Source organism: Molothrus aeneus, chromosome Z (genome assembly GCF_037042795.1).
Source record: "Molothrus aeneus isolate 106 chromosome Z, BPBGC_Maene_1.0, whole genome shotgun sequence".
NCBI classification, from domain to species: Eukaryota; Metazoa; Chordata; class Aves; order Passeriformes; family Icteridae; genus Molothrus; species Molothrus aeneus.
Genome location: NC_089680.1, coordinates 73,242,873 through 73,268,209, shown reverse-complemented (window position 1 = coordinate 73,268,209; position 25,337 = coordinate 73,242,873). Strand labels below are relative to the sequence as shown.

The 25,337-nt window shown below is 47.4% G+C and overlaps 1 protein-coding gene and 1 pseudogene across 5 annotated transcripts in view; both read left to right on the top strand.

Moving 5' to 3' along the window:
- CAST (calpastatin) overlaps positions 1 to 13,045 on the top strand; it is a 52,069-nt gene extending 39,024 nt beyond the window's left edge. For 4 of the 5 annotated variants that reach the window (XM_066568770.1, XM_066568768.1, XM_066568766.1 and 1 more), the window contains 15 exons: positions 683 to 730; positions 2,743 to 2,847; positions 3,143 to 3,238; positions 3,645 to 3,746; positions 4,736 to 4,819; positions 5,307 to 5,354; positions 5,513 to 5,608; positions 6,138 to 6,236; positions 6,985 to 7,086; positions 8,128 to 8,220; positions 8,674 to 8,727; positions 9,135 to 9,224; positions 10,081 to 10,160; positions 11,286 to 11,352; positions 11,845 to 13,045. In XM_066568770.1, coding sequence (XP_066424867.1) covers positions 683 to 730; positions 2,743 to 2,847; positions 3,143 to 3,238; positions 3,645 to 3,746; positions 4,736 to 4,819; positions 5,307 to 5,354; positions 5,513 to 5,608; positions 6,138 to 6,236; positions 6,985 to 7,086; positions 8,128 to 8,220; positions 8,674 to 8,727; positions 9,135 to 9,224; positions 10,081 to 10,160; positions 11,286 to 11,343 — 1,155 coding nt within the window. In that variant the 3' untranslated portion in view covers positions 11,344 to 11,352; positions 11,845 to 13,045. The remainder of the gene's footprint in view (positions 1 to 682; positions 731 to 2,742; positions 2,848 to 3,142; positions 3,239 to 3,644; positions 3,747 to 4,735; positions 4,820 to 5,306; positions 5,355 to 5,512; positions 5,609 to 6,137; positions 6,237 to 6,984; positions 7,087 to 8,127; positions 8,221 to 8,673; positions 8,728 to 9,134; positions 9,225 to 10,080; positions 10,161 to 11,285; positions 11,353 to 11,844) is intronic. The other variant, XM_066568769.1, reaches the window with a different exon arrangement.
- Positions 13,046 to 15,191: 2,146 nt separating this feature from the next.
- LOC136569415 (M-phase inducer phosphatase 2-like) lies at positions 15,192 to 19,860 on the top strand (annotated as a pseudogene).
- The last annotated feature ends 5,477 nt before the right edge of the window (positions 19,861 to 25,337 follow it).

Here is a 25,337-nt window from a genome sequence, read left to right as displayed (position 1 = left end):
ATATCTCCATTGCTTTGCAGGCAGGGCACTCTGCCTGACACTTTCTTTCATTACAGAGAGGGAAAGAACATGGGGAAAACAAATTAAACTAGTATTTAATCAATGGCTTTCTCCTTGGTGATTCCTGTACTTCTTATTTCTTGTCTCCCTTTGTGGGTATCACTGTTTTTTCCAGGCACTCTGGGCAAAGATCTCATCTTATCCATGAGATGAGTGAGTAATGTCAAATGGCAAAACCACCCATTCCTTCTCCAAGAGTGACATTTTGTGTTTCTGACATTAAATATCATCCTTGTAAAATCCATCCTTTTGCAGGAGTGCTCTTTGGTATCACGTTGCAATGTAACCTTGAAACACTGATGTAAAATGGTGGGAAATTTGCACTTTTTTTGTTTTGTTTTGTTTTGTTTTTTGGATTGTCACCCAAAGTGATGGAGATTGATTCAAAGTTAACCAAAACAACAGTAGAACACTTTTTGGTCTCTTTTTAATGTGCTGACATCCCATTTTCTTTTTTTGATCTACATATCTGGCCATGTAAAAATTCCCCAGTTAGGGGAATTCCTGTCACTGATTAATTCTTGAATATGTAATTTACTTTACTTTATTTTGCTGGTGATTACAGAATATGGCACTTCTTGTAACAAGAGAAAAATGTAAATAATACTTAATTTCCTTCTAGGATAAAGATGGAAAACCAATATTGCCGAAGCCTGAAGAAAAACCAAAGGTTAGAAAACTGACAATATTGTAGGAGTGTGGCTAGATATCCTGTTTTCTCCCTCTCTGTCATCACTTCTCTCTGTACCATGATGTAAGTCTCTTGGTCTGCTTGTGTGTTTTACTTCCTTGCACAAAACCTGCTGGTCAGAAGCATCAGGTGGAAGTTGGTTTTATTGAAATTCACTTGCCTGTGAATGAAGAGCTCATATAAGAAAAAGGTTTAGAGAGTTCAAGACAGGAGAGATTTACAAAAATTATTGCTGACTCAAAAAAAGGCTGTGTGGGGAGTTAGTATAAAGTCTTCTATAGAGGTCTGTTGGAGCTGTTAAGGATAGAGAGAGGTGAAGCAGGAAAATCTTTTGTTTTTCTGACAGTTTCCTCTTGCTAGTGATCAAATATAAGGGAATAAAGGAATATTCCTTTATATAAAGGAATATTTCCTCCTGGAAAGAAGGCAAAAAAGCTGCTGTGGATATTTTCCTAATCACAAACAACCTGGACTTTGCAAAGAGTATCCATCGTGGCCAGAAAGTGCAAGAGAGGATTAAAATACTGAAAGAGACAGCTGCAAATACTAGTTTTAAAGGCACAGGAAGAAAGCAAAGGAACTGTGCACTGAAGAAACTGAGGGCTTCACTTTGAGAGCTGAGGAGTCCTGCCAAAATTTGGAAAAGCAAAGGAAATCTCTGCTCCCCTGAAATGAGGGTGAAGGTCAGGACCAGTTCGAGTCCCTTCTCGGCAGAAATCTGAAGTTCGGGGTTAAGTGTGGGCAAAGTGCTGGAAAAAAAAGACTTTTGGTCTCTAAAAATTGTTATTTCAGGTCTCAGACATGTGATTGTCATGAGTGGTGGATGTTTGAGAGCTGGACAGAAGGGAACTCCTGCCAGGCCTGTCATGAGGAGGAAAAGGGAGCAGCTGTGCTGTGGGGGGAACTAGGCCCTGCTGCCAGGGGATCACCACTAATATTGAGATCAGTGAACCAAAGTCAGCAAAACTCCAAAAGCTGTGCTAATAGCTGGGAACCACCAGCCACTTGCTGGTTTTCCATGATTTCTGGTGAAGGCAAATTCCTTCCTTCAGGAGTTCAGCTGGTCTTTCTTTTTTTGGGCCTCCACTCTGGGTAGCCTTAAGCAGTGACGTTACTCTTAGGGAATAAAATTTACTGCCTAAATGCCTTTTCTTATTCAGTATCTGAAGGAGGATTTCAGGCAATATGAAAAGTGGGGCCTTATGTCTTTATCAAGTGTCTCAGACTTTATCAAGTCTGAGACACTTGATAAAGAATTAGGGAAAGGGAATGAGGGAGGGATTTCTCTCTCAGAAATGTCTTTTTATGCATTATGAGTCTGTCCTTAAGCTGTTAAGTTCCGTGCAGCAAGTGGATCAGGCCATCACTGCTAGCAAAGATTTAAACATTTAGGTTTTAACAGCAATTTGGAGCATCCCAGGAACTTCAGGTGTATGGATGTAGAGATACATGGATTGCAGAGGCCTAGTTCACATAGCATCAGTAGATTGTAATATATCACAAACAGCAGGAAACTAAAACTGAATTTTAATTCACCAAAACACACATAGTGAAAAGAACTGAGTTTCAGCAGTCAATGGACCGGCTAAGGGAACCTTCATGGAGCTCTAATTCTGCTAGTAAATATTAGCACTTTCTTCCTATTTAAGGGGTTGCATTTTCCTGTTCAAGCCCTGTCTTGAACATTATATATCTGGTACTCTATGTTATGTCTTATATTATAAGTACAATTCTCTACATTATATTGACATGATAACAAAGAAACTTATTCTGAAGTGTGTTTCTCTTAATTTTATGCCCTGCAAAATTAATTCTGTTTTGTTGCACATAATTGTGAAAGGTTATTTCAGTGTAAACTACAGATGTTTTCCTGCTTTATGAGTAGCTGTAATACAGTTCTTGAAAAAGTAAATTAAAAAGAGGCAGTGAGTCACCTGCCTCTCATGTTTTTTGTTTGTTTTTTTTTTGTTTGTTTGGGTTTTTTTTCACAGCCTATGAGTGAATCTGATCTTGTTGATGAATTTTCAAAGGACTTTGCCTGTCCTGCACAGCCTGCAGTACAACCCAAAGCACCAAAGCCCAGCAACATATCCAAAGTAAGTCTTTCTGGTTCACTGGAGAAGCTGACACTGACAGTTTTGCTAAGATTGGGTATTGGTTGTGTTCTTTCAAAAAAACCAATTTTCTTCTCTTCCTGCTTTACCCTTCCCATTGCCTTTAGTGGAACAGGAGTATTGGCACTCAGCTCTTCATTGAGCATCTTCAGCCTTTAAATTTAGACTTTTCTTTCTCATTTAGTACTGTATTTAGAAAAAAATAAGCCGTTTAACGGGCACATTTATGTTTTCTAAGCATATTCACTAAAATACAGTCTAAATTGTTCTGTTTCAGAAGCAATCAGGTTCTGTTTCTGCAAAAGCCACTGAGGATAAGGTGGTACCCCGTGCCACAGCTTGCACTGTGCAGTCTGCAGTTCCTGTGCCTTCAGTAAGTAGTGGAGCCCCTTCAGCTGGAGCTGAAGCAAAATTCAGTGTTTTATTTGTGAAATGGTAGAGCATGTTGTCAGGATGCTCATTTCAGTATTGCGTGTTCTTCCTCCATCGTGGTATGCCACAAAGGCTGAGTGGTTCACAAAATAAAACCAAAACCAAACCAAAACAAAAAAAAAAAAACAAAAAAAAACCAAAAAAAACCCCCTCAAAAAAAACCAAGTCAAGCACAAACTGAAATGTCAGTGACCTTCCCCAGAGAGGAGGCCAAACTGATAGTTCTGTGGTGCCCTTACTGCTCTAAAGGGGATGCTGTTTGTGAACCTAATAGGGACTGCAGGAGAAGACAAAACCAGGTTTCTTCAAACTAAAAATTGTTTTTTCCTATATCAACACCCATGCAGGTTGGTCCTGTGTCAGATGAAGCACTGGAAGCCTTGTCCAGTAGCCTAGGAAAGAGAGAGCCTGATCCAGATGAGAAAAAGCCTGCTGTGGACAAAGTTAAGGTAGAGAAAAAAAATCAGACCTCCAAAGATAGACTGTTGATGTAATTACCTTCAGCACTACTGCATTTCCTCAGGTCACAAACACAGTAGATGTTACATTTTCACTTTTTTTTACAAACAAAATGTACTGTTGAAAGCGGTTCTGTTCTGCTTAGGAAGTACTAGAAGGATTTCAGCACAAAGAGTACACTTTCCTAATAATTCTGACTATTGCAGTGCAGTAGTTCCCTCAGTTTCTGAACACTGTCTTTGTTGTGTCCTGCTGAACTGAAGCAGAACTAAGATGCACATCGGAGTAGCACAGAGTATGGTCCTTTTTCTGAAGGAACCAACTTTATGATGAGGGTTTTAAATTAGGAATTATGCATAAAACTTTTAGGGTTTATATATTTAAATAGAGAGTCATAAATAAGTCAGTGAAATCCTGTCCAAGGGAATGCTGTTCATAGGCACAGACTGAATGCCCCCATGTGCCACCCTAAACCAGATGGAATTGGCTGGAGTCAGAAACAGCCCTTCTAGAGGCTGGAATTCTGTCAAGCAGAAGTTCCCAAAGTTGATTTTAGTCCTTTCTCTTAGTTGGCATTTTCCCAGCATAACTTGTATGGGGACAATAATTTTTTAAGTGGGCCACTGATTTTCTCTCTTCAGCCTTCCTTTGCATGCAGCCCAGACAGCTGTTGAGTGAATTTGCAAAAGTGTCAAGAATTAAGACTCAGAGGTACTTTTGATTTTGGTTGACCCTTGCCTATTCACTTACCTCCGCTAGCTTCACTGAAATAGGTAGAGCTACTTCTAATACACAGAGGAAGAAACAGGCAGGGGAATGAGAAAATGCTTTCTTTTAACTTTTGTGAGAGTTGTATCTGGTGGTTGGATTGAATGAGAAAGACTAATAAGAATCAGAGGACTGACGGCTGGAAGCTTGCTTATGTGAATTTCTATGGGTAGTTGTTTTTCTTACTGTGATTCCTATTTTTCCTTCACAGGAGAAAAGCAAAAAGAAACAACACAAAAAACTGGGTGAAGAAGAGGAAACAATTCCTCCAGAGTACAGATTAACAGAAACCAAAGTAATTTATTTAATGTGCTTGGTCTTACTTCCCTTTCATTCCTCAGAATTTGTGGGTGAAACTGAGACTCCCATTTCATTTTGAAATGCTGATGTTTTGGTTCAGTCATTTTTATAATATCTAGAAATTCTGGTTTGTAGTTCCCACAAATATCTATCATCTATCATTGGATGCCTGCATGGGCATGGAAGTGGTTTAGATGCAGGTACCTGCAGATTAATAATTCTGAGATTAGTCCACTGGAGTCTTTCTGTAGCTTCTGGTACTTTAGAAATAAATACATTGTGATTGGTTAAAGCTGTTAAGAAAACCCCAAGGACCTGGATGTCTTAAGTGGCATTTCTGAGTAGCAGCAGTAGATGCTATAGAGGCTTTTGGTTATGTCCCTGTCCCCTGTAACACTTTCTGTTGCTCAGAGAATGCTCCCAGGATGCTTGAATTGCATGGCTGTTTAAGGGTTAACACAAGGGAATTTTTTTCTTTATAGGATAAAGATGGAAAACCACTCCTACCAAAACCAGAAGAGAAGTCACAGGTAAAAAAAGTGATTGCTTCAAATAACTGTTTCATTCATTACTTACTTACCAAATGTCAGCAGGGCTACCAGTGTTCAGTTGAAAAATGGGCTATGTTACCTGCTTACTTTTTAAGTGATAAAGAGACTTATAATCTTCTTTTTCTTTCCAATGGCAGCCTATGAGTGAAAATTATCTTTTAGAGGGTTTGACAGAAGGATTCTCCTGTTCTTCATCACCACCTGCACCATTACCTACATCAACTGTAGTAAAGGTATGTTAGATTTCTGAAATCTGGTTTTATTTTCAAATTGTTTGAATAATCATGACATTATCTATGGGTTTTTTTATATAAAGTTCCTTAAATGAAACCCAATAACTAAAAATTTAAAATCCTTCTTGTAGTAAGTTAATAAAAGAGCAGGACTTTAAAAAGCAAACAAACAAAAAACTAGTTATGTGACCTGTCTTTTTACCAGTTGCTTGCATGAGTACTGCTTTCCAGCTGAGTGTACTTTGGGAATATTAGATGGCTTGGTGAAATCTTAGTTCTTTTGGAGTCATGTTAAACCTGTTTAAACTTCAGCTGTGGTGAGGTTTAACCCAGTGGTTGAGATGGAAGAACAAACTGAGATGAGGAACAGTTGCAATGTGTGGGGGGGGTGTGTTTCAATCTGAAATAAGCAAAGCTCCTCGAGAAAATTAAATCCTAGAAATCAGCTGCGTGGGTGCTGTGTTTTGGATGTGGTTTTGGGTCTAATGAGTGTTTTTCTCTGGTTCCCGTGTGTGCCTTGTTCTTCCAGAAATCCAAGGGTGGTGCCAAGCCCGCGAGTTCCTCGGATGTGATCTCTGCTGCTACGGTTTCCTCAGTGCACTCAGCAGCCCCTGCACCTTCTGCCACTGTAAGAAACCTCTCCTGTAGGTTCCTACCCCAAAACAAGGGGCTGAGTAGTGAGGAGAGGCAGCATCGTGATCTGGACAGTGTGACCAGTGTGGACTGTTGCAGAATTTAATAATTTATTGCTAAAAATGGCTACTGCAGAGAAGGAAAATGTTCCCCTGGGGAAAAAAAAATGGAGAAAAAAAGAATGAGTGGACACTCCATTTTCAACAGAGTTCCACAGGCAGTACCATGAGCCCCTTTGAATACCAGGGGAACTCTCCATCCTGGTTTTTATTGTAATGTTGCTCATACATGCAGATCCATGCTGAGGGATCTTCCCCTGGTGCTCCCAGCCTGGCTTGGGAGGGGAATATAAAGCTCCTCTTGCCTGTGTTGGCTTTAAGGGCTTTTTTTCTATCCAGCTTCTGTATGTAATTGCAAAATCCATGGTAACTGCCAAACAATAATTGCCACACAATTGCCTGTTATTTCATAGATCTGTTCTCATTACAGCAGCTAGGCTTATTTATATCAAAAAAAGAAAACCATTCAAGATAATTCCAGAAGCCCTTCTTGAAATTATGTTTTCTGCAGGTCAGAAATATTCTGTATTTTTCCCCAGCTATTGTGCTACACTGCAAGTACAACAGGAGTGCTCTTTGTTCACTCAAGTTCTACAGTTCATTAGCCAGTACTTACAGTAGATTGATGAATTACATCATTTTTGCAGCAGATGTGCTTTCACAAACGCGTTTCTGCTTTGTTAGGGAGGAAAAGAGATGGATGAAGCCTTGGATCTCCTGTCTGATTCCCTGGGACAGAGGGAACCTGACCCTGATGAGAACAAACCAGTTGTGGATAAAGTGAAGGTAACAAAAGGCGTTATGAAACTTAAGCAATTTGGGAAGAAGGAAGGGGTGGGAGGGAATAAACCAAACCAACAACAACAACAAAAAACAAAAACCAGAATCTGCAATGGTTCCCATATGCTCACAGGAGTATATGGCATTGGGATTTTAGATGTTGTAAGAGTAAGGTTACTGGAGAAAAAAATCCATGCTCTTACATACAGGTATATCAAGCACTTTTCAGTCATCTGGATTACCTGTGTGTTCTGTACATTATATATATAAAAATTATAATTTAGTTAATATACTTCAGCCACTTGAGGGCAAGTGTTGAAATGTTATGGGAGATTTGAAATAATTTTAGTTCACTGCCTTTCATTGCCATTATTCTTATCATCTTTCAGGTGTCTTCTTGGGCCTCAGTTTCTAAAATTGATTTTCTGGCCCTCTTTTTGTCAAGCTTTGACTTTTATAACCACAAGTTCACTTAATCGGACACCTTTTTAAACTTCCTTGTTTCTGCTGGTTTTGTCTTCATTTAGTCTTTCATAAAATCCCATAAAGGCCCTTCTGCTAACAAGAAAATAAAATTCTGCATAATAGTAGTAATAGTAGTAATAAATTGTAATTTGAAATAGCTAAGGTAAAGTACATTACTGGGAAAAATCAAAATGACCATATGCTGCCTATCAATTAGTTTAGGCTGGAATCTTAGTTGGAGAAAAAAGAAAAAAGACATATTAAAATGTCTGCATTAAGAATGACAAAAATGCTCTTCAGCAGTCTGCTTAAAAACCTCCTTGTGGTGTTCTGTGTGGCATCTTCCTGGTATGCTGCCAAAAATCAGAGCAGCATAAGTTGAAAAATAAAAGTAATTTTAAAAACTTTCAGGTGTGAAACACATTTCATAGTAAAATGAATACATGGGGGTTTTCTCAGTAGTTTTAAAATTTTAAAGTGAAAAAGGATATCTGTCCTGAGTCTGATATGCCCTCTGCCTTGTTGATTGCTAATATTTCTAACATGGGTAATAAAGTTTTTTTTTAAATTAAATACTTTCAGGAAAAGGCTAAATCTGAACACAGAGACAAGCTTGGAGAGAGGGATGAAACAATCCCACCTGACTATCAGAAACTTCTGGAGTCAGGTGAGCAGGTAAGGAAAAACTTTCCTAGTTTTTATTTGCAGCAGTGGAAATTGAGTCTATTTGAGCCAGTCTGTCCTCTTTGGGATTACAAGTGGAATAAGTGAGTGTCTGTACTGAATTATGGTAAAAAACATGGAAATATCCTTCAGTGAGAGTAGCTCTATCCTCACATGCTTATAAGTAAAAAAACAAAACAAAAAACAAAAACAAAACAAAAAACAAACAAACAAACAAAAAAAAGAAGTTTTGATCTTGTTTTGTTGGTTTTTTTTTTTTTTCTTTTTCACCTGGGCAGTCTGAACTAATAAATTACTTTGAACTACTGAAGAAATCCATTCAGAATGGTGCAGGTTTATTGGCAATCTCTGAACACCCAGTAGTGCCATATGTAAATACTTGTATTTTAAAACTAACCTGTCTGGTTCAAAATGAGTGAGGATCTGCTTTTTTTTCTTCCCAAGAGTAAACCAGCAAAGCCAACAGCAAAGGATGATGTGAAACACAAAGGAAAGAAGGTAACATTTATGATGGGGTTTATTGAGTGTTTTTTTTTATATTTATGGTATTTATTCTGTGGGGGTTTTTTTCGTGCTGTGAGCTCTAATTTTGTTTCAAAGTTGCCTCACTGTAGAGTTAAGGGGTGATTAATTGCAAATACTCATAAATGAAGCCAGTAACAGGAACAGTAGTGGACAGTAAAACTTTTTTGAGGAGTAACTCTTCGCAATAAATGCAATTTTTATGTACAACTGCATTATGAATGGTTAGGAAATCATGCCTCTTGGGAGCCTCAAATAGATGTCTCTAACATATATGTGGAGTTCAGTTGTGCTTTAAAGCAGACATACATTCCTGAACCACTAATTTGACTGTGGGAAGCTGGGTTGCACATTTTGTGACTTCAAAATTAAAATTATTGCAGAAACCTACGGATGACAGTGCAGCCATTGATGCCTTATCAGGTGACTTTGATACTTGTGCAAAGGCTCCTGCTACACCCCAGCACTCAAAGGTAGGACATTTTCTGCTAATAACTTGCAAAATAAACAGTTTTTCACTCCTTGCAGTAGCTCATTTTAGGTTTACAGGAAGCCTGTCCAGATGCAGGGATTGTCTCTCTTCTGCAGTGGAAGTTGGATGTACTTTGCTGTGTACTAAATATTGTTGAATGTATTTTTGTGTACTAAATATTTGGAAGAAGGAATGTTTGTGGCAATTAGAGCCTTTCAGACAGGCTTGGAGAAGTAAGCTGAGCAGAGAAATGTGGTAACAGTTTTTAAGAGTGTTCATAAACTGCAGAGAGGCAGAGAAAGCTTTGCTCCATGATACCAGGCGCTGTGTAGCAATGGTTGTTGGCTGGAGCTGAGACACAGCCCCAGAGGGTTTTGTAGGGAGAAAAGCAGGGAGCAGCAAAGACTTTCAGATGTGTTAGGGAAAACAGTAGAGTTGACAAGAAGAAAGGAGAAGGAATGGACTGGAGAGGCCCTGCAAATGAGAAAAGGAGCAGCAGCTTTGAAACTGAGGTTCAAACCAGCTGAATTCCTGGGAGGAAAGAGCTGTTTCCAAAGAGCTTTGCTGGCCACTGCAGTGCTTCCCTCAGGCAGCTGAAGGCAGGACCACTGGTGTTTCAAGTCCTGCTTCATCTGCTTGTGAAATCCAGGGCTAAATCTGCTGCTGCAGCATTATTGCTCGGTGGTAAATACAAAATCTCCCCATCTCTACCAGGTTTTTCTGATGCAGCCTCCTGTCAGCACGGCCTGTGCTGCTGCCAGACCCACTCAAAAGATTGTGTTTTGGCAGATGTCAAAGCAGGAGCCACCAGTGCTCTATTCTCCTTGTAACTGTAATTTATTTTTTTTTCTTTGGAGTGTAGGACAAAAGTGGGAAGGAATCTACGACCACTAAACCAAGCTCAAAGGATAAAGGAAAGCCCAGAGACCCTAAAACGGTACAAACACATTTATTGAAGTATGGACAGTCATACAAGAGGGGCAGGGAGGCAGCTGGATTTTGGACTTATGTTACAGGGTTGTTATTTTGGGGGGAGTTTTACATCAATATGTTGAATTTGATCCATTTTTATAAACATGCACAGAGGAGAAAGGCCCCTTTCTATTTCAAGGGAAATAAACAGGGGCAAAAATATATGTATATTTCAGACAGAGTATTGTCCTCTGAGGGGGCTGTTCAGTGCTCCACAGGCTTCTCCTTCCCAGATTTGTAGATCTAATAGTCCCACTTTGCATTCCTGTAGCTGCCTCAGGCAGAATCCCCACCACTTCTCTCATTTCTTGACAGTTTTGAGTAACAGCATTTCAAAAGTGATTAAAAAAGTACTCCAACAACCACAGCCAGGTTCCAAGTCATTATCATAAATTATTTTTTTAAATTAATGAAGGCCTACATACTTTCATAAAAAGAGTATGAATGAACAGGGTGGGGAAAGGCAAGCAGCTGTTTCTATATTCAAAAAAAAGGGGAAAAAAAGGGGGCGGGGAGGGAGAAGGGGAAGGTAAAAAGGCTTGTTTGGCTTTTTTTATCCAGAAGGAGAGAAAATTGATTCAGGTCAGGGGGAAGCTTGTTCCATCATGTTGTTCTCACAGAGGGTATATGCAGTAGATGCCTGAATGAGGTGATTGCATCTGCTCTGGGAGTTTTACATTTCACATGTCAGTGATGGGATTTCTGGTTGTTGTTGTTATTATTAAATCACCACAGGTGCCTTTTTTGAGACCCCAGAACTGACTTGCAGCTCTCAGTGTAAAACTGAGGGGTGTCTTTATCTCCTCTTCAGGAGGATGTTCTGAGCTGCGGCCTGATCACTGGTGTGGGTAAAAGGGTGTTTAGGAACAGGGAATGATGAGGTCAGGCACAACCCACTCTGTCTGAAAGAAAGCAATTGATGGTGAAAAGGTGAAAATATCTGTACACAGCAGGAGTCACCAATACTCTTGCTAAACTATTTCAGGTGCAGTTTGTATTTATGTCTGAACTGTGACTCTGAGGAGTCTGCTAAAGCCTGATTTCGGGTATTAGTTTGGTTCAGTATCTCATTGTCTCATCCTCTCTTTAGGCAAAGGGACAGTCCTCCAGCAGCAAATCTGAGAAGCAGAAAACAAGCTAAACGTTAACCTTACCAGGTGAGATTTCTTCTTCCCTGCTCCCTGGGCTACCACAAAGACAATTTCATGCTCGTGAATTAAAGCTGAGTTTTGCTGGCAGTCCTTGAAGAAAACCAAGACATGGTTAAAACTACTGCTAAATCAAAATGCTTGGGATGACTTTGCACTTCAGAGTTCCCAGGCAGGAAAGTTTTTTCACACCCTTTATCCATTCAGTATGTACAGAACTACTTCATGTAGCTAAACTCCTTTAGGCTGGTGGAATTCCAAGCATTCCAAGGTGTAACATGCTGCTTCCCTAAGACATTTTCATAGAGTAATGAGGATCAAGCACATCTCAGCTGGGGGTTTTGATCTTTAGGATATTGGCCTTGTGTCATTACCTCTACTCTGGACCCATCTGGAGGCTTAGTTCCCATAATTCTTCCCAGATTGTGAGTTTTATTTCCAATTAACAGACGATGAGCACTCTGACTTTATTTTTTTTGTTTTGTTTTCTCCCCCCACCAGGATCCTGCTGCATCGTGTAAAATGTCTTCTTTCTGTGGGTGGATGATTATTCCTGAAGAACAAAAGCTGATGGCAAAAGCACATAGTTATTCTGGGTGGTTTTTGTACAGCGATACTTGCTGGACTTTTCCTCATCTTTTCTTTTTTCCCAGTAGTAGACTCAGGTTTGTTTCTTTCCCCCAGCAATTCAGTTTATTAGGACTCACATAGTCTGACTTTTTTGTCATTTCCTTCAGCATTCAGGGGGAAAGAATGCTTTCTATTTGCAGGAAATATATTGCATCAATGAAGAGCTATGCCAAAAAAAAAAAAAAAAAAGAAAGAGGAAAAAAAATATCTGCAGACTTTTGCACATAATCTTCACATAGTGCCTGTAAATCTCTGAAGAGTTCATATGTGCTAGCATTTTTTAACGTTGCAGTGGATGCATTAAGTATTCTGGAACATAGCGAGCTTTAGTTACCCTCAGCTGGGCTGTGCAGACTTCTGCTCAGGCCAGTTCCTGGTGGGAACCTGCAGGCCAGCTGTGGGGTGGCTAAAGAGTGAGAAATTGGGGATTAGCCGCTTCTTCCAGCACGTCTGGACATCAAGCAGGTATTTGGGATGCTGCCTTTAGCAGTAGTTAAAACACACTAGGGCAGGACTTCTTTTTTTTTTTTTTTTAATTATTATTATTACCATTATTTCCAATTGTATCTGTACTGTTATCTCATAATTTCAGGAGTCTCCTGGACTGGACAAATCACAAATGTAACACAGAGGGTGGGGAATGAAAGGAGGGACGTGAGCCCCAGCAGCGATCAAAGCTCAGGTCCAGGGTCAGGCTCCTTTTTATCTTATTTTGCACTGTTTCCAGTCCTCCTGTTCCTGGCACTCCAGCAGGGAACGCAGGGAAGGGGCTGAAGGTGTTGCTGCAGGGAGCAAAGCCCCATTCCTGCTGTTCCCTGCGAGGACAGGCACGGCCAGGCACCTCTCACGGGCCTCCGTGGGTTTTCCTCCGCCTCCCTGCCCTGCAGAATGTCCTTCTGCTCATCCTGACACGTGCACGACTCTGCCCTGGGCTGGCAAAGGGAGGCCACTGGCAGCAGAGCCCGGGCTCTGCGGGCAGGGACAGCGCAGGGACTGAAGTTGGGGATATTTAGACTCGTGACTGTACTTGCAGTCTGCACCGTGCCACTCCAATAAAGTTTTTAAGGATGCACTGTGCCCTTCCTGGCTTTTCATTTATCACCGCTGCTCTCAGGCAGGAGAAAGCCTAGAAATAATTTTTAAAAAACCACACAAACGTTGGCATATTAAAATTGAATCTAATGTTTGAAAAAACCCCGCAAAATACAGAATTGCAGAATCAGCTAGGTTGGGAAAGACCTTTGAGATCATGGGGTCCAAGCTATGACTGAACACCAGCTTGTCAACCACACCATGGCACTTGGTGCCACATCCAGCCTTTTCTTAATCACCTCCTGCAACTCCACCACCTCCCTGGACAGCCCCTTCCACTGCCCAATCCATCTTTCTTTACATGTTGGTGACACTTCCCATGTTGGTGACTCCAGGAAAGCCTTCACAAGCTCAGTGTGACCCTGCTACATTTTTTTTGCCCCTTTGTATTTCAAAGCTGCATCGTAGCTGACCAAGAGCAAATCTAACTTTTTGGCTGCTGCTGTGCTGGGAGGCAGCTAGAAGAGCAAGATGCAATTCACTAAAGTTTTTTGTGCCCCAGTAAATTGACAGGTCCTGAAATACCTGTGTGTGAGGTCCCATCTCTTCTGTAGGAGGGCTGCAGTGCACCTGGGAGAACAGGCACATCCAGAATTAAAGGGTGGGGAGAGAGTTCCTGGAGTTCCAGGAAGGCCACCTAATTTTGCCCTCAGAACTGAGAATTTAAAAGCAGAAAGCAGAAATGCCATTTACTGCTCACAAAAGAAATGACTGCACAAAAGGGGACCAAAAAAATACCTTGCAGAAAAATCACCTGCAATTTGAGTTTCTGTGAAATTCCCCATTAGGCTCTTAAGATGTTTTAAAAGCAGCAGTTGACAATACTTGAATAGCACAAAATGTCACTGGCATGACGCAGAGCTTTCTCAGAATTCCTGATTTACATATAAATATGTGTATCTATTTAAAAGTACATGGAATTTGACGTGAGCAGGAGGAAGTGGTGCTTTCTGCAGGGTTTTGTCAGAGCTGCTGGCTCTCAGCAGAGCAGCCGGGTGCCTTCCAAACTCCCATGGAGAGGGTTTGGACTCCTTGGGCAGGCTTGATCTCCAGGTGGGGGAAAAGGGAGGCATGGTCAAGTCAAATGCTTGGGACTATTTCTAGATTATGATTTTTTTTCCCCTCTTCGGTCTCTACCTCTGTTAAAATTCCAACTGTTTGGGCACATCCATGAGGAAACTGAGACAGGCTGGAACCACACAGGAAATAAACACCAGGGACTCAATCTCAAGGGCGCATTTGCAAAAGCAAGGAAATCAAGTGCCCTCAAGCACAAGTGCCAATTAACAGATTTGGGTTAAGTTTAATACAAAAATAAGAGTTTTCAGCAGGAAAACGGAGCAGGCCACTCACAGGTGCCTTGAAAAATAGAAACTCCACCAATAAAAACCCAACCTCCGAGGTTTCAACCTTGCTTTCTTGGGACTGGATGTGGCACTGGCTGTCAGGGATGGGCAGCATTCCATGGCCCTGCAGGTGACACACGAGAGCCACCAGGGTTGGCCGAGCGTCCCCTGCAGTGGCACGCCCTGGCCACGCCCCTTTCACCTCTGACCCCGCCTCTCTCGCGTGACCACGCCCCTTTTCCCGCTCCGAAACCGCCCCCCTCGGCTGCGGCTCCGCCCCCAAGCGCTCCGCGCACCTCCCATTGGCCGGCGGTACCGCCTCGTGCCCGCCGCGGCCTCCCATTGGCTGCTAGTGCCGCTGTTGTTGTTATTGCTGTTACTGCTGTAAACAGGAGCGGAGCGGTGTCACCTGTCAGCTCTGTCACCTTTGGTCACCTCTGGTCACCTCTGGCCACCTCTGGTCACCTTTGGTCACCTCTGGCCACCTTTGGTCACCGCTGGTCAGCTCTGGCCACCTCTGGCCACCTTTGGTCACCTTTGGTCAGGTGTGGGCACCTTTGGTCGCCTCTGGTCACTTCTGATCACCGCTGGTCACCGCTGGTCACCTCTGGCCATCTTTGGTCACCGCTGGTCACCTTTTATCGCCTCTTATCGCCTCTTATCGCCTCTCACCACCCCCCACCTCTCGCCCGTCACCTCTTTTCACCTCTCACTCCTCGTCACCTCCTTGTCCCTTGTCGCCGCTCGCTTGCCGGAGCTCGACCCTCGCTCGTCCGGGCCATGTCCCTGCGCGGCGGCCGCGGGCTGCCCGTGTCCCCGCTGCCCTCCCCGGGCACGGCCCCGCTCACGCCGCTGCCACCGGACGGCGCTGAGAGCCCGGACAGGTGAGGGGATGGCCAGGGGAGCCGGGCTGGCTTTGTCCAGGGACACCCCGGATGGGACAAGGGACACAAAAGTGCCCGAGGGCGCTTTTGGGATGCTCCCGTTCACCTCCTGCCCCCTGGAGGGGGCTCGGGGCAGCCGGGGCACTGACCCTTCCCCGTCCCGACCGCCCGCAGGTACCGGGACACCCCGAGGAGGGGACGCGGGCGGCTGTGGCACCCCCTGGCCCCGGAGCCGCTGGCCTCGGACCGTCCCCGGGACTCGGTGTCCTGGCAGCCCAGGGATGCACGTGAGGGATGCGGCCGCTCCGCCCCACAGCCGTCCCCAAAGTCGTGCCGGGGGTGTCTCGGCAGGGCTTGGCGAGGGGGTGGTGGCGGGGCAGCTTCTGGGGAGCGTTGGGCAAGGAGCCCGTGCCTGGGGCTCAGGCGGGAACCGCTCGGCCGGGGACACCGCGCAGGGTGACGCGCGACATTCCGTGCGGCACCGCTGCTCCCAACGGCGCTGCCACCCGCGGCTCCCGGCCCGGCCTCGTCCTGCCCGGGACCCCATCCCCACACCCTGTCCCTTGTTCCCCCGCAGGATCGGGGCCGGGCTCCCACACGCAGCAGAGCCCCGCGCAGGAAGAGTAAGTGGCCCCATCCCTGTGTCCTCCGGGGACAGACAGACAGCCGCTGTCCCTGCCTCGCCTCTCCGGAGCAGCAGGGCCCGGTCTCAGCCTGGCTGGGGGCTGCGCATCCGGCTGTGACCCCCAGTCTGTGTCTGGGGGTGACAACCTGGGCTGCTTGGGGGGGGAACGCGGATGGACGCCCCCTAAATCCCATTTCTGCTCTCCCCACAGCTTCCAGAAAACCATCGCGGAGTTTGGGAGAGCTCTCAAAGAGTACGTCAGGGGGCTCTGTCCCTGCAGGACATGAATGCCAGCTGTCCCCGTGCCCACGCTGTCCCAAAAGCCAGGCTGTCCTCGAACTCGGGTTGTCCCTGTCCCTGTCCCAAAAGCCAGGCTGTCCCCGTGCCCAGGCTGTCCCTGTCCCAAAAGCCAGGCTGTCCCCGTGTCCCACCTGGGGTCCCACTCAGGCCATTGGTGTTCGCTCAGTGCCTGGAAGTGCTGTTGCCCCAGGTCCCTTTGGGAAGCTGTGACAGCCCTGGGGGGGGGTCTTACCCCACCCTCAGGACATGGGGGACGGAGGTGACAATGGCAGAAGGGTGGGACACAGCGGTCGGGGACACCTGCAGTCATTCGATGCTTTCCTTTCCCGGTTCTTGCAGCAGGAAGCTCCTTCGCCAGAGGATCAGCTCCTTGCCGGTGAGTGCTCCAGGATCCTGCCGGGTGTCCGGCCGAGCCGGGACGAGGAGGATGGAGCCGGGAGAGAGGGCAGGGCTGTGCAGCACCGCTCACCCCCTGGCTGTCCCGCAGCAGCGCCAGCTGGAAGCCAGCCCGGTGCTGAAGGACATCTCCCAGCTCCAGGTGCGCAGGGACAGAGTGAGGCAGAGCGAGCCCGAGGATGAGGTGAGGGGCGCGGTGACACCTGGGGGGAGGTCAGGGAGGGGACACAGGGGTGCTGACGCCGTGTCCCCCCCGCTGCAGGAGGGTTTTGTCCCCAAGAAGCTGCAGAGGCTGGGCCAGCGGAGCCGCCTGCCCGCCGGCCACGGGGCTGCCAGGAGGGACCTCCTTGCCAAGAGCCCCAGCGGCGCCCCAGAGCTGCTGGTGAGAGAGGCTGGAGCGATCAGGAGGAGCCACGGATGGGTGATCATGGGCAAAGTGGCATCCGCCGCTCCAGCCTGCCCTGGAGGCGTGTGCCTGTGGGAGATGGGCGGGCTGGGGGGTCCTGGGGGCACCCTGACTCCAAAGCTGCGAGGCACTGGGAGGTGGATGGACCTTTAGGTACAGGACCCGTCCCTTCCTGAAGGGTGGGAAGCAGCTGGAATCCCCTTCACGATCTCCTCTGCCTCTCCCCTCGGTTCCCCTAGCTGCCGCTGTGGCAGAGAGATGCCACCGTGCCCCAGGGCATGGAGAAGCCGGTGACCACGCCAGTGATAAAGAAGGGGGAGGCAAAGCTGGTGCGTGGCCACCTTTGGCAGTGGATGGAGCTCCAAAGTCCCCCTCCTGGGGGCTCCGAAGGGGGGTCCATGGGCTTGGGGCAGCTTGGTGAGCAGCCCCAGCCCTGGAGCTGGAGGCTTGCCAAACCCCCAGGCAGCAGCGCGGGCTCTCCCCACAGCGTCCAGGCAAGCGTGGCCAGGGCTGGCAGCTCTTCCGCTCGCCCTCGGTGCCCGGCAGTGTCGCCGAGCCCCTCCCGTTGCGAGGGCTCCGCTCGGACGGGGACAGCCCTGCCAATGCCCAGCGGCAGAGCAGGATGGCCGGCAGCCCTGAGCAGGAGGCGGCGCTGGAGCCGGTGGGTGATGGGGAAGGTGCGGGGGCAGAGCCAGCCTGTCCCTGGCAGGACTGTGCCACAGCCCCTGCTGACATCTGGGGGTGTCTCTGGTCGGTGCCTCCGCAGGGAGCGTGGCTGGAGCCCTGCAGGTCTGCCCAGCTCCAGGAGATCGAGAACCTGCTGGCCAACGATGACCGGGAGCTCATTGGGGACTTCTCCAAGGTAGGGCCACCAGGATGGGGCAGCTCTGAGGGCACTGCCCCCGTTGTTCTGAGCAGGGACCATCATCAGTGCCCCGCAGTGCCGCCAAAGAGAGCCCAAAGCGAGCTGGTGGCCCTTGCTTGGGCACACGGGGCCTTGGGGCTGTGACCTTGCAGGGGGTGAAGAGCCTCCATCACTGCTCCTCTGCTCCGTGCCCGTGCCTCAGGCACGTTTGTCTGTGCCTTCCCTGCCCGGGGCTGCAGAACCGGCCACGGGGGGCTCCTGGGCTGAGGGGACAGTGCCACCAGCCCCGTGAGGTGCCCCCGGGACAGAGCTGAGCCCAGGGTTTGTCTCCTCCAGCCTCACCTGCTGCCCACGGTGGAGGGCAAGGACCCGGGTCTGAAGTACATCTCCCCTGAGACGGTAAGAGGACACCGGCCCTTCCGCAGCCCCCCCGAGGGGCTGCCTGCCTGTTCCCGGCCCCGTGTGTCCCCTCTTGGTGACCCGGTCCCCCCGCAGCTGGCGGCGGTGCTGTCAGGGAGCTACAGCAGCTTCATCGGGAGCAGCATCATCGCGGATTGCCGGTACCCCTACGAGTACGAGGGAGGCCACGTCAAGGTCAGAACGCCCTCACCGTGGCCCCGGGGCTGGGAGGAAAGGGGAGTGTCCGAGCCCCAACCAGCCCCAGAGGTGCTGAGCCCACCCCGGGAGGTGTGGAGAAAACAGGGATTCAGGATGCCCCGAGATCTGTTGAGTAACCTCTGAGAGATTCAGCAGCCCCTCCAAAGATGCTGAGCTCTCAGAGAGGAGTGAAGTAGCCTCTCCAGAGCCTCTGGAGGGGTTGAGCAGCCCCCTGTGAAGGGTCCTGAGCCACCCAGAGGGGTGGAACAGCCCCTGAAAAGCACCAAGCCGCTCTAGAAAGGGTTGATTCCCAAGTGGAAAGAGGAGCATGACGGTGAGGGAGGCTGGGGGCAATGTTTTTGGGTCCCTGGAGAAAATGAAGTTGGAGGCAGAGGGGAAAAAGGCGCCTGGTGTCCCTCCCCAGGGCGCTGTCAACCTGCCGCTGCAGCGGGACGTGGAGGAATTCCTGCTGGAGCGCCCCATCGTGCCCCAGGAGGGTGGCAAGAGGGTGATCCTCATCTTCCACTGCGAGTTCTCTGTTGAGCGGGGGCCCAAAATGTGAGTGAGGGCTCACGGGGGGCGCACAGGGGTGTGCCTGCCAGCCCCCCGGACCCCCGGCCGGGGCTGATGCCGAGGGCTTTGCCGGGCCACAGGTGCAAATTCCTGCGGGAGAGGGATCGCTCCTGCCACGAGTACCCGCGGCTGCACTACCCCGAGCTCTACGTCTTGAAGGGGGGGTACCGCGAGTTCTTCTCCCAGTTCCCGGTGAGTTCCTGCCGGTGCCCCCGCGGTGCCAGGAGGGCAGGAATTGGGAGGGGATGGATGGGGGGCAACAGGGCAGCGGGGAGGGGCGGCTCTGGCCCTGAGCATCTTCCCTGCCATGGGAGGGGATCTCGGCGCTGATGGAGCCGTGGGTTGCAGGGCCACTGCGAGCCCCGGGGCTATCGGCCCATGGAGCACCCGGCGTTCAAGGAGGAGCTGCGCAAGTTCCGCGGGCAGAGCCGGCGCGGGCGGCGGGCGCTCTCCATCCTCTGAGCACCCCGGGAGAACGCCGGAGCTGGGATTGTGGGAAAGGTTCCCTTGGATGGGGATGCACCTCAGCTTGGGCCGGCTTATCAATGAGTTTGGGGTGTTACTTAGTGTTAGGTTTGGGTATATAGTGTTAGGATTGGGTTTGCGTTTGTTTATTGCTATAAATATTTTTGTCTATTGTTATAAATATTTTTGTGTTTGTTGTTATGATTTTTTGGTTGTTAGTATAATTGTTTATTGTTATAAATATTTTTGTCTGTTGTTATAAATATTTTTGTGTTTGTTGTTATGCTTTTTTTGGTTGTTGGTATAATTGTTTGTTTGTTGTTATAAATATTTTTGTGTTACTTGTTATAAATATTTTTGTGTTTATTGCTATGAAATTTTGGTTATTGGTATATTGATATATTTGGTATATTGATGTATTGATTTTTGGTTATTGGTATATTTGCTTATTTGTTTGTTTGTTCATTATAAACACTTTTGTGTTGACTGTTGTGAATATTTTTGTGTTTGTTGTTGGGGCCGTTTGTTCCAGTCTGTTAATAAACTCCTCTTGCAGGAGAACAAACGCGGCTCCTGAGCTCTCCAGTTTGGGGTCAGGGCTCATTGGGGCACTCGGGAGCATCAACCCCTCAAATTCAGAGAAACAATTCCCAATGACCTCTTAAAATATGCTGGGGGGGAAAAAAGATAATATCAAAGCAAATTAACTTTATATAAAGGGTTGCCGCAACAGTTTGCCTGTCACACAATGCATTCCCTCACTTGTAAATATGAAGGACTATTTATTTAATTGCTGATATCTTTTACATTTCCCTTGAAATGCTAAAAGGTTGGCCTTCTTCTCTTTACAGGCTCATAGGCCCTCTGGTATCCATGGCACCTGCTTTGCTATGGATCTATGTCATAGTAACAAAACACCAAACCTGATTCTTTCTCCAGGAATTTTTATATGCTAAAGCTTCAGTGGGCTTTGGTGCTCCCCAGCTACCATAAAATAATGATCATAATATTATATTACTAAGTAATTTTTCATTACAGATAGGAATTTAACACCCCACGAAATGGGAAATATAATCTACACTGCCACTCGTTGTGACGGGGCTGTGAAACAACAGCTGAATAGCAAGTAAAACCAATGAGTATGATAATGCTTCATCATAACCCCGTTTTAAACAGGCTGCTGAGTAATTTTGACATGGAAACAGCATGACAGCAAATGCATATTCCCTGAAACTCACTGAGTGTTTATCTGAGCAGCGTCACAAAGAAGCCAGGAGGGAATTTTCATCGTGGCCTGCCAGCAAGAGGGATTTCCCTGCAGGGTGCTGTGCTCAGACCAGTGATGAAGAGTAAACTTTCTGTGTGGTACCCTTGTCCCAGCACAGCCAGGATGGCATGGTTATAAAAGCCACCTGCAGGGGTTTTAGGCTGCCCACAGCTCCCCTCATGGACCTACAGCCACCCAGTGTTAGGCTCAGCTCTGTAAAATCCTCCATAAATAATTGCCTTTGACCCATGCTTATTATTCTGGGACACTCCTGGCCTGCTCTTTACCCTATGCATGATCAGGAAACCAAACCAGACCTGCTCATTTTGCTGTAGATCCTTGCAAACTGAGTTTTCTGGGACTGCTGGATCTTGCTAGCAGCTCAGAGCACATTAGTGAATCTAATTTAAACATCCTGGCAGTGTACAACTGCTTCCCACAGCATGCATGGACACACAGCAGTCCCTGGATTTGGAAGCCCCACAGCAATGCTGCTCCCACTATTCCAACTGGAGGCTGAGTACAACTCTGTGAAAGGAAATGGTGGCATTTTTTCCCTCCTCTGGTTCCCCCTGCCAGAGCACACCGCTCTTTCTTACATCTGTTCTAGGCCTCTAACAAACCAGCAAAGGGCAGTTAGTGCCCTGAGAGCTCATGACATGATATCTTTGACCAAAAAAAAAATTATCCAAATAATCTCCAGTCTTCAAAGGCATTTCATGGAGCAGCTCCTGCTGGGGACGGCCCTGTTCTGAGTGAGCTGGGCTGTGTGACTCAGCGTGCCCGGTATGCAGGCAGCCCAGGAGTGTTGCTGTGTGATGCAATAGCCTGTCTCAGGTATCCCGGTTCTTTTCCCCAGGTGTGCCCCCACCCTTCCCCTCCCCTTGCCCCCTGCTGACTGCTGTCCATCAATCTTGGCATTCCAGAAGGCCATTGAGTGATTGGTAGAGTTCAAAAGATACCTTACACCCCTGGAGGACATTGGGCCATCCTGGTGTCATTTGACCCCTGAGACTTCTCCCCCTGCACCTGGTTGGTGGGAACCCTACCCCTTTCCTCTCCCTCTCCCCGAGGATAACAGGAACAGCAACCACGTGGTTTGAGAGGTTCTGTTAGAGCTGTTACTGCATTCAGAGGCCTGTGGGCCAGGAATAAAGCTCTGGATTGAAAACCTCTAGCAGAACCTGACTCCTTTCCTTCATCCTCGCCTTAGAGCTTCTCTGCCAAGCAAAACCTGAGCTCCTGCATGTCTGAACTTGTCTCTAGCGCCCAGCTGCAGCATCCAGCTTAGCCAAAGGTGTCAGTGAGGTGAAAACACCACAGTTGCTGCCTTTTGGTCAAGCAGCAAGGGCCAGACGAGCCCAGGCATGTCCCTTCTGGCTATATTGGTAATCAATTCCAATACAGGAGTGCTGCCAGAAATAGGAAGAATAGAAGAGAAGTTTGTTTCTCAGCTATTCCAGAGTCAGGAGACGATCTCTCCAGGCTCCTGTGTGACCGAATTGAGGCTCCTGCTCTCCAAGAGGTGGCAGAGGATCAGCCTTTGGCACAAAGCTCAGCTTCTTCCTGTTTCATTTACATAAAGAGTAGGACAGGGTCAGAACACCCATTTCCTGCTCCCCAGATTTGTGTTACCTTATCATGCCCAAACCATACTGTGGAGTTTTCTTCTTGTTGCCAATCTTTAACCCTTCAGGATCTGGGAAGCTGAGGGGTCAGGTCCATCATTCACTGCTCCTCTTCTAAGAGGGCACACAAGAACACACAACACTGCCTTTGCAGAGGTGCAGAAATGCAACTTTCAACCTTTCTGTAATCCTCTTATTGTCTCCCAGGCTCACACACCCTGCATTTCGCTTTGTACCTTACCTCAATCACTGTAGTCCTAATTTTTTCTTTTCTTTGAACACACAGGAGGTCTTCATGCCACATGTAAAACTCAGCCTGGCCTTCTGCTGACAGTTTCCTTCTCCATCATCTGCCTTAAGCCCCTTCTCTCCCCCACACTCTCTGCTGGTTGTGCCTCCCTCTCTTTTTGGCTGTCCCATCATTCTCCAAGACCAAGTCCATGGCCCCAGCCTTGCACACCACGTATGATCCACACCTCTCCTCTCTTGCGGTCTCTGCTGCTCAGAGTGACCCCAGGAAGAGTTAGAAAGTCTCTTTTCCCAGCCTGGCAGTCAAACAAAGAGTCAGAGCTCTTCATTTCTCGGTCTCAAGGTTGTTTATTGTATCTTATCTATAAAATTCTTTCTCCTGTTCTGCTGAGGTCCACTCAGCAAGACAGTCCAAGGCACACTGCCCGCCTCAGAGGCGGTGTTAGATTTTTATACTAAACACTATGTGTGTGCATTATTTACCCTCACTTCCCAATACATATCATCTATGTTAGACAGTGAGTTTCTACTCTAAACCGATCTAAAAGTGCCAACATCACAGCAGAAGTTGGAGGCCAAGAAGAAGAAGGAGAAAGGCTGGACACACCCAGATTCCTCCATCTTGCCTCCTGCACCCCCATTCTAAAAACCCCAAAAATCTATTTTTCACCCCGTGATAAATTCACTATCCTTGTACTTTAACTGTCATGACCTGTAATTCTTCATACAAGGTTGGTAATGGTTTTTTCCAAGAGCTAAATCAAAGGCACAGGGGTCTTGGGCTCTGGGCCAAGGTCTCTGAGCCCCCTGACAGGGTCTCCAGTCCTCCAGAGCAGCCAGAGGAATTTCCTGGGTTCTGACACTCCTCCCCCCAGACCTTCCCTCCAGGTCACTTCTCCTCCATCTCAGACCTGAGGTGTCACACAGCACACCCCAACTCTGCTCCTGAAACCTGGGACAAAGTTCCTTCCTTTCCACCTCTCCCTCTTTCTCTCTGCCATTTGTCAAGCCAGATATAAAATCTATCTCACAGATTAAACATCACCTGAGAGAAGGGAAAAAAGAATGGAAGCTGTCTCCAACTCTGGCTTGCCCTGATGGGGAAATGTATTGAAATCTCTGTCCTGCCTTTTATGAGATCAGTCGATGACCTGTTCTGCAGCTGTTTTAAACGATAAAATAGCTGTTCTGCAGCTATTTTAAGCTTTAATCTCCTTGCTTTCTGCTGGCAACAGTTAAAGTGGGTGCATTGCTACTTCCTTAACATCCCTGCTCCAGTTCCTCTCTCTGTGGAGGAAAGCAGGGGTGCCACTCCATAAAATGTCTTGTTGGGATTTTCAACTGCTCTTGACTCTGACCCCCTCAGCAAATAAAGGGGAGGGCAGAAAGGCACTTTCAAGTAGTTTTAACCATCTCACCTTAAAATTAATTAAACAAGGAACTCTTATGTAGGGTGGGTTTGAACTTCACTCTTAGGTACCATTGAAGTGGAAGTGGAAGATGCAGGGTCCCTTGTTAGCACTTCATTCTCCACAAGACAACAAAAAACACAAATAGAAGCGGCACTTTGTTTCATCCAGAGGCAAGACCCAGACTCAGGTCTTGTGGTGATGTGGCAGCAGCCCTGGGATGGTGCAGGCCATGTCAAAGCCAGCAGAAGTGCTGGCAAATTGACACCCTCCACCTTTCTGGCTGGTCTTTGCTCCTCAGACCTTTGACAAAGTTGTCCAAACGTGCCCAACAACTTCTGTTGGCCTGAGCAAAACTGCAGCTGCTTCAGAAGAGCTCAGAGTACTGGAAAGCCACCAGCCAGGCCTCGGCCCCAGGGGTTGAATTAAAGGCTGTGGCCATGGCATTCCAGAAATTTTCTCAATAGCACCCGACAATTGAATACTGTCACACCTGATTAATTTCAAATAGTTGTTAGTAACTTTCCTTAGCAGTTCTCCGTTTCAGGACTCAGCAATTCTCTTGCGAAGAGCGCCGCAGCCACACACGCCCCCAGGAGAACGGGGTAAAAACACTTTTAAAAATAAAATCCCCGGCGGATGAATTAAACCCTGGGACTCGTTCGGCCAGCAAAAGGCGTGCCGGCTTTTCCAGCCAGGGGAAAAAGCTGCATCGCCTTCTCCTCGGGCCGGGCCGACCGAAGGGACACAGTGCCATCAGCTGGGCGCTGGCAGCCACCATCCAAGCGCTTTCCCAGCCAGGAAGGGTGGCAGGAGCTCGCCCCTCCCTGGAGAAGCTCCTTGCACACACAGCAGCACACGCAGAGCCCGTGCCCGCCCTGGGTGAGGAGGGCAAGCCAGCACAAAACCGGGATTAGCGGCTCCGGAGCCCATTAAGAGGACAGCAGCTAATCCTTGCTGCAAGGAGCTTTAGGGACCTTGTGTCCTGCAAGGTGCACCAGCATTTATTACCTGGTCTGGGCTGGGATTGAGTTAATTTTCTTCTAGGCTGCTGGGCAGGGCTGGTTTTGGCTCTGTGCTGGAAACAGTCTTGATAGCCTGGGTGTTGGAACCCAGGGCACAGGGAATGTTTCTTTGCCTGTCCTGGGAAGTCCTGATCCCCAGGTGAACACTGTTTTTAACCATAATCCATGGAGAAAGCTGCCAAGACTTTGGGATGAATTGGAATCTACAAGGGTGTGAAGTAGATTGTAGGATAGGTT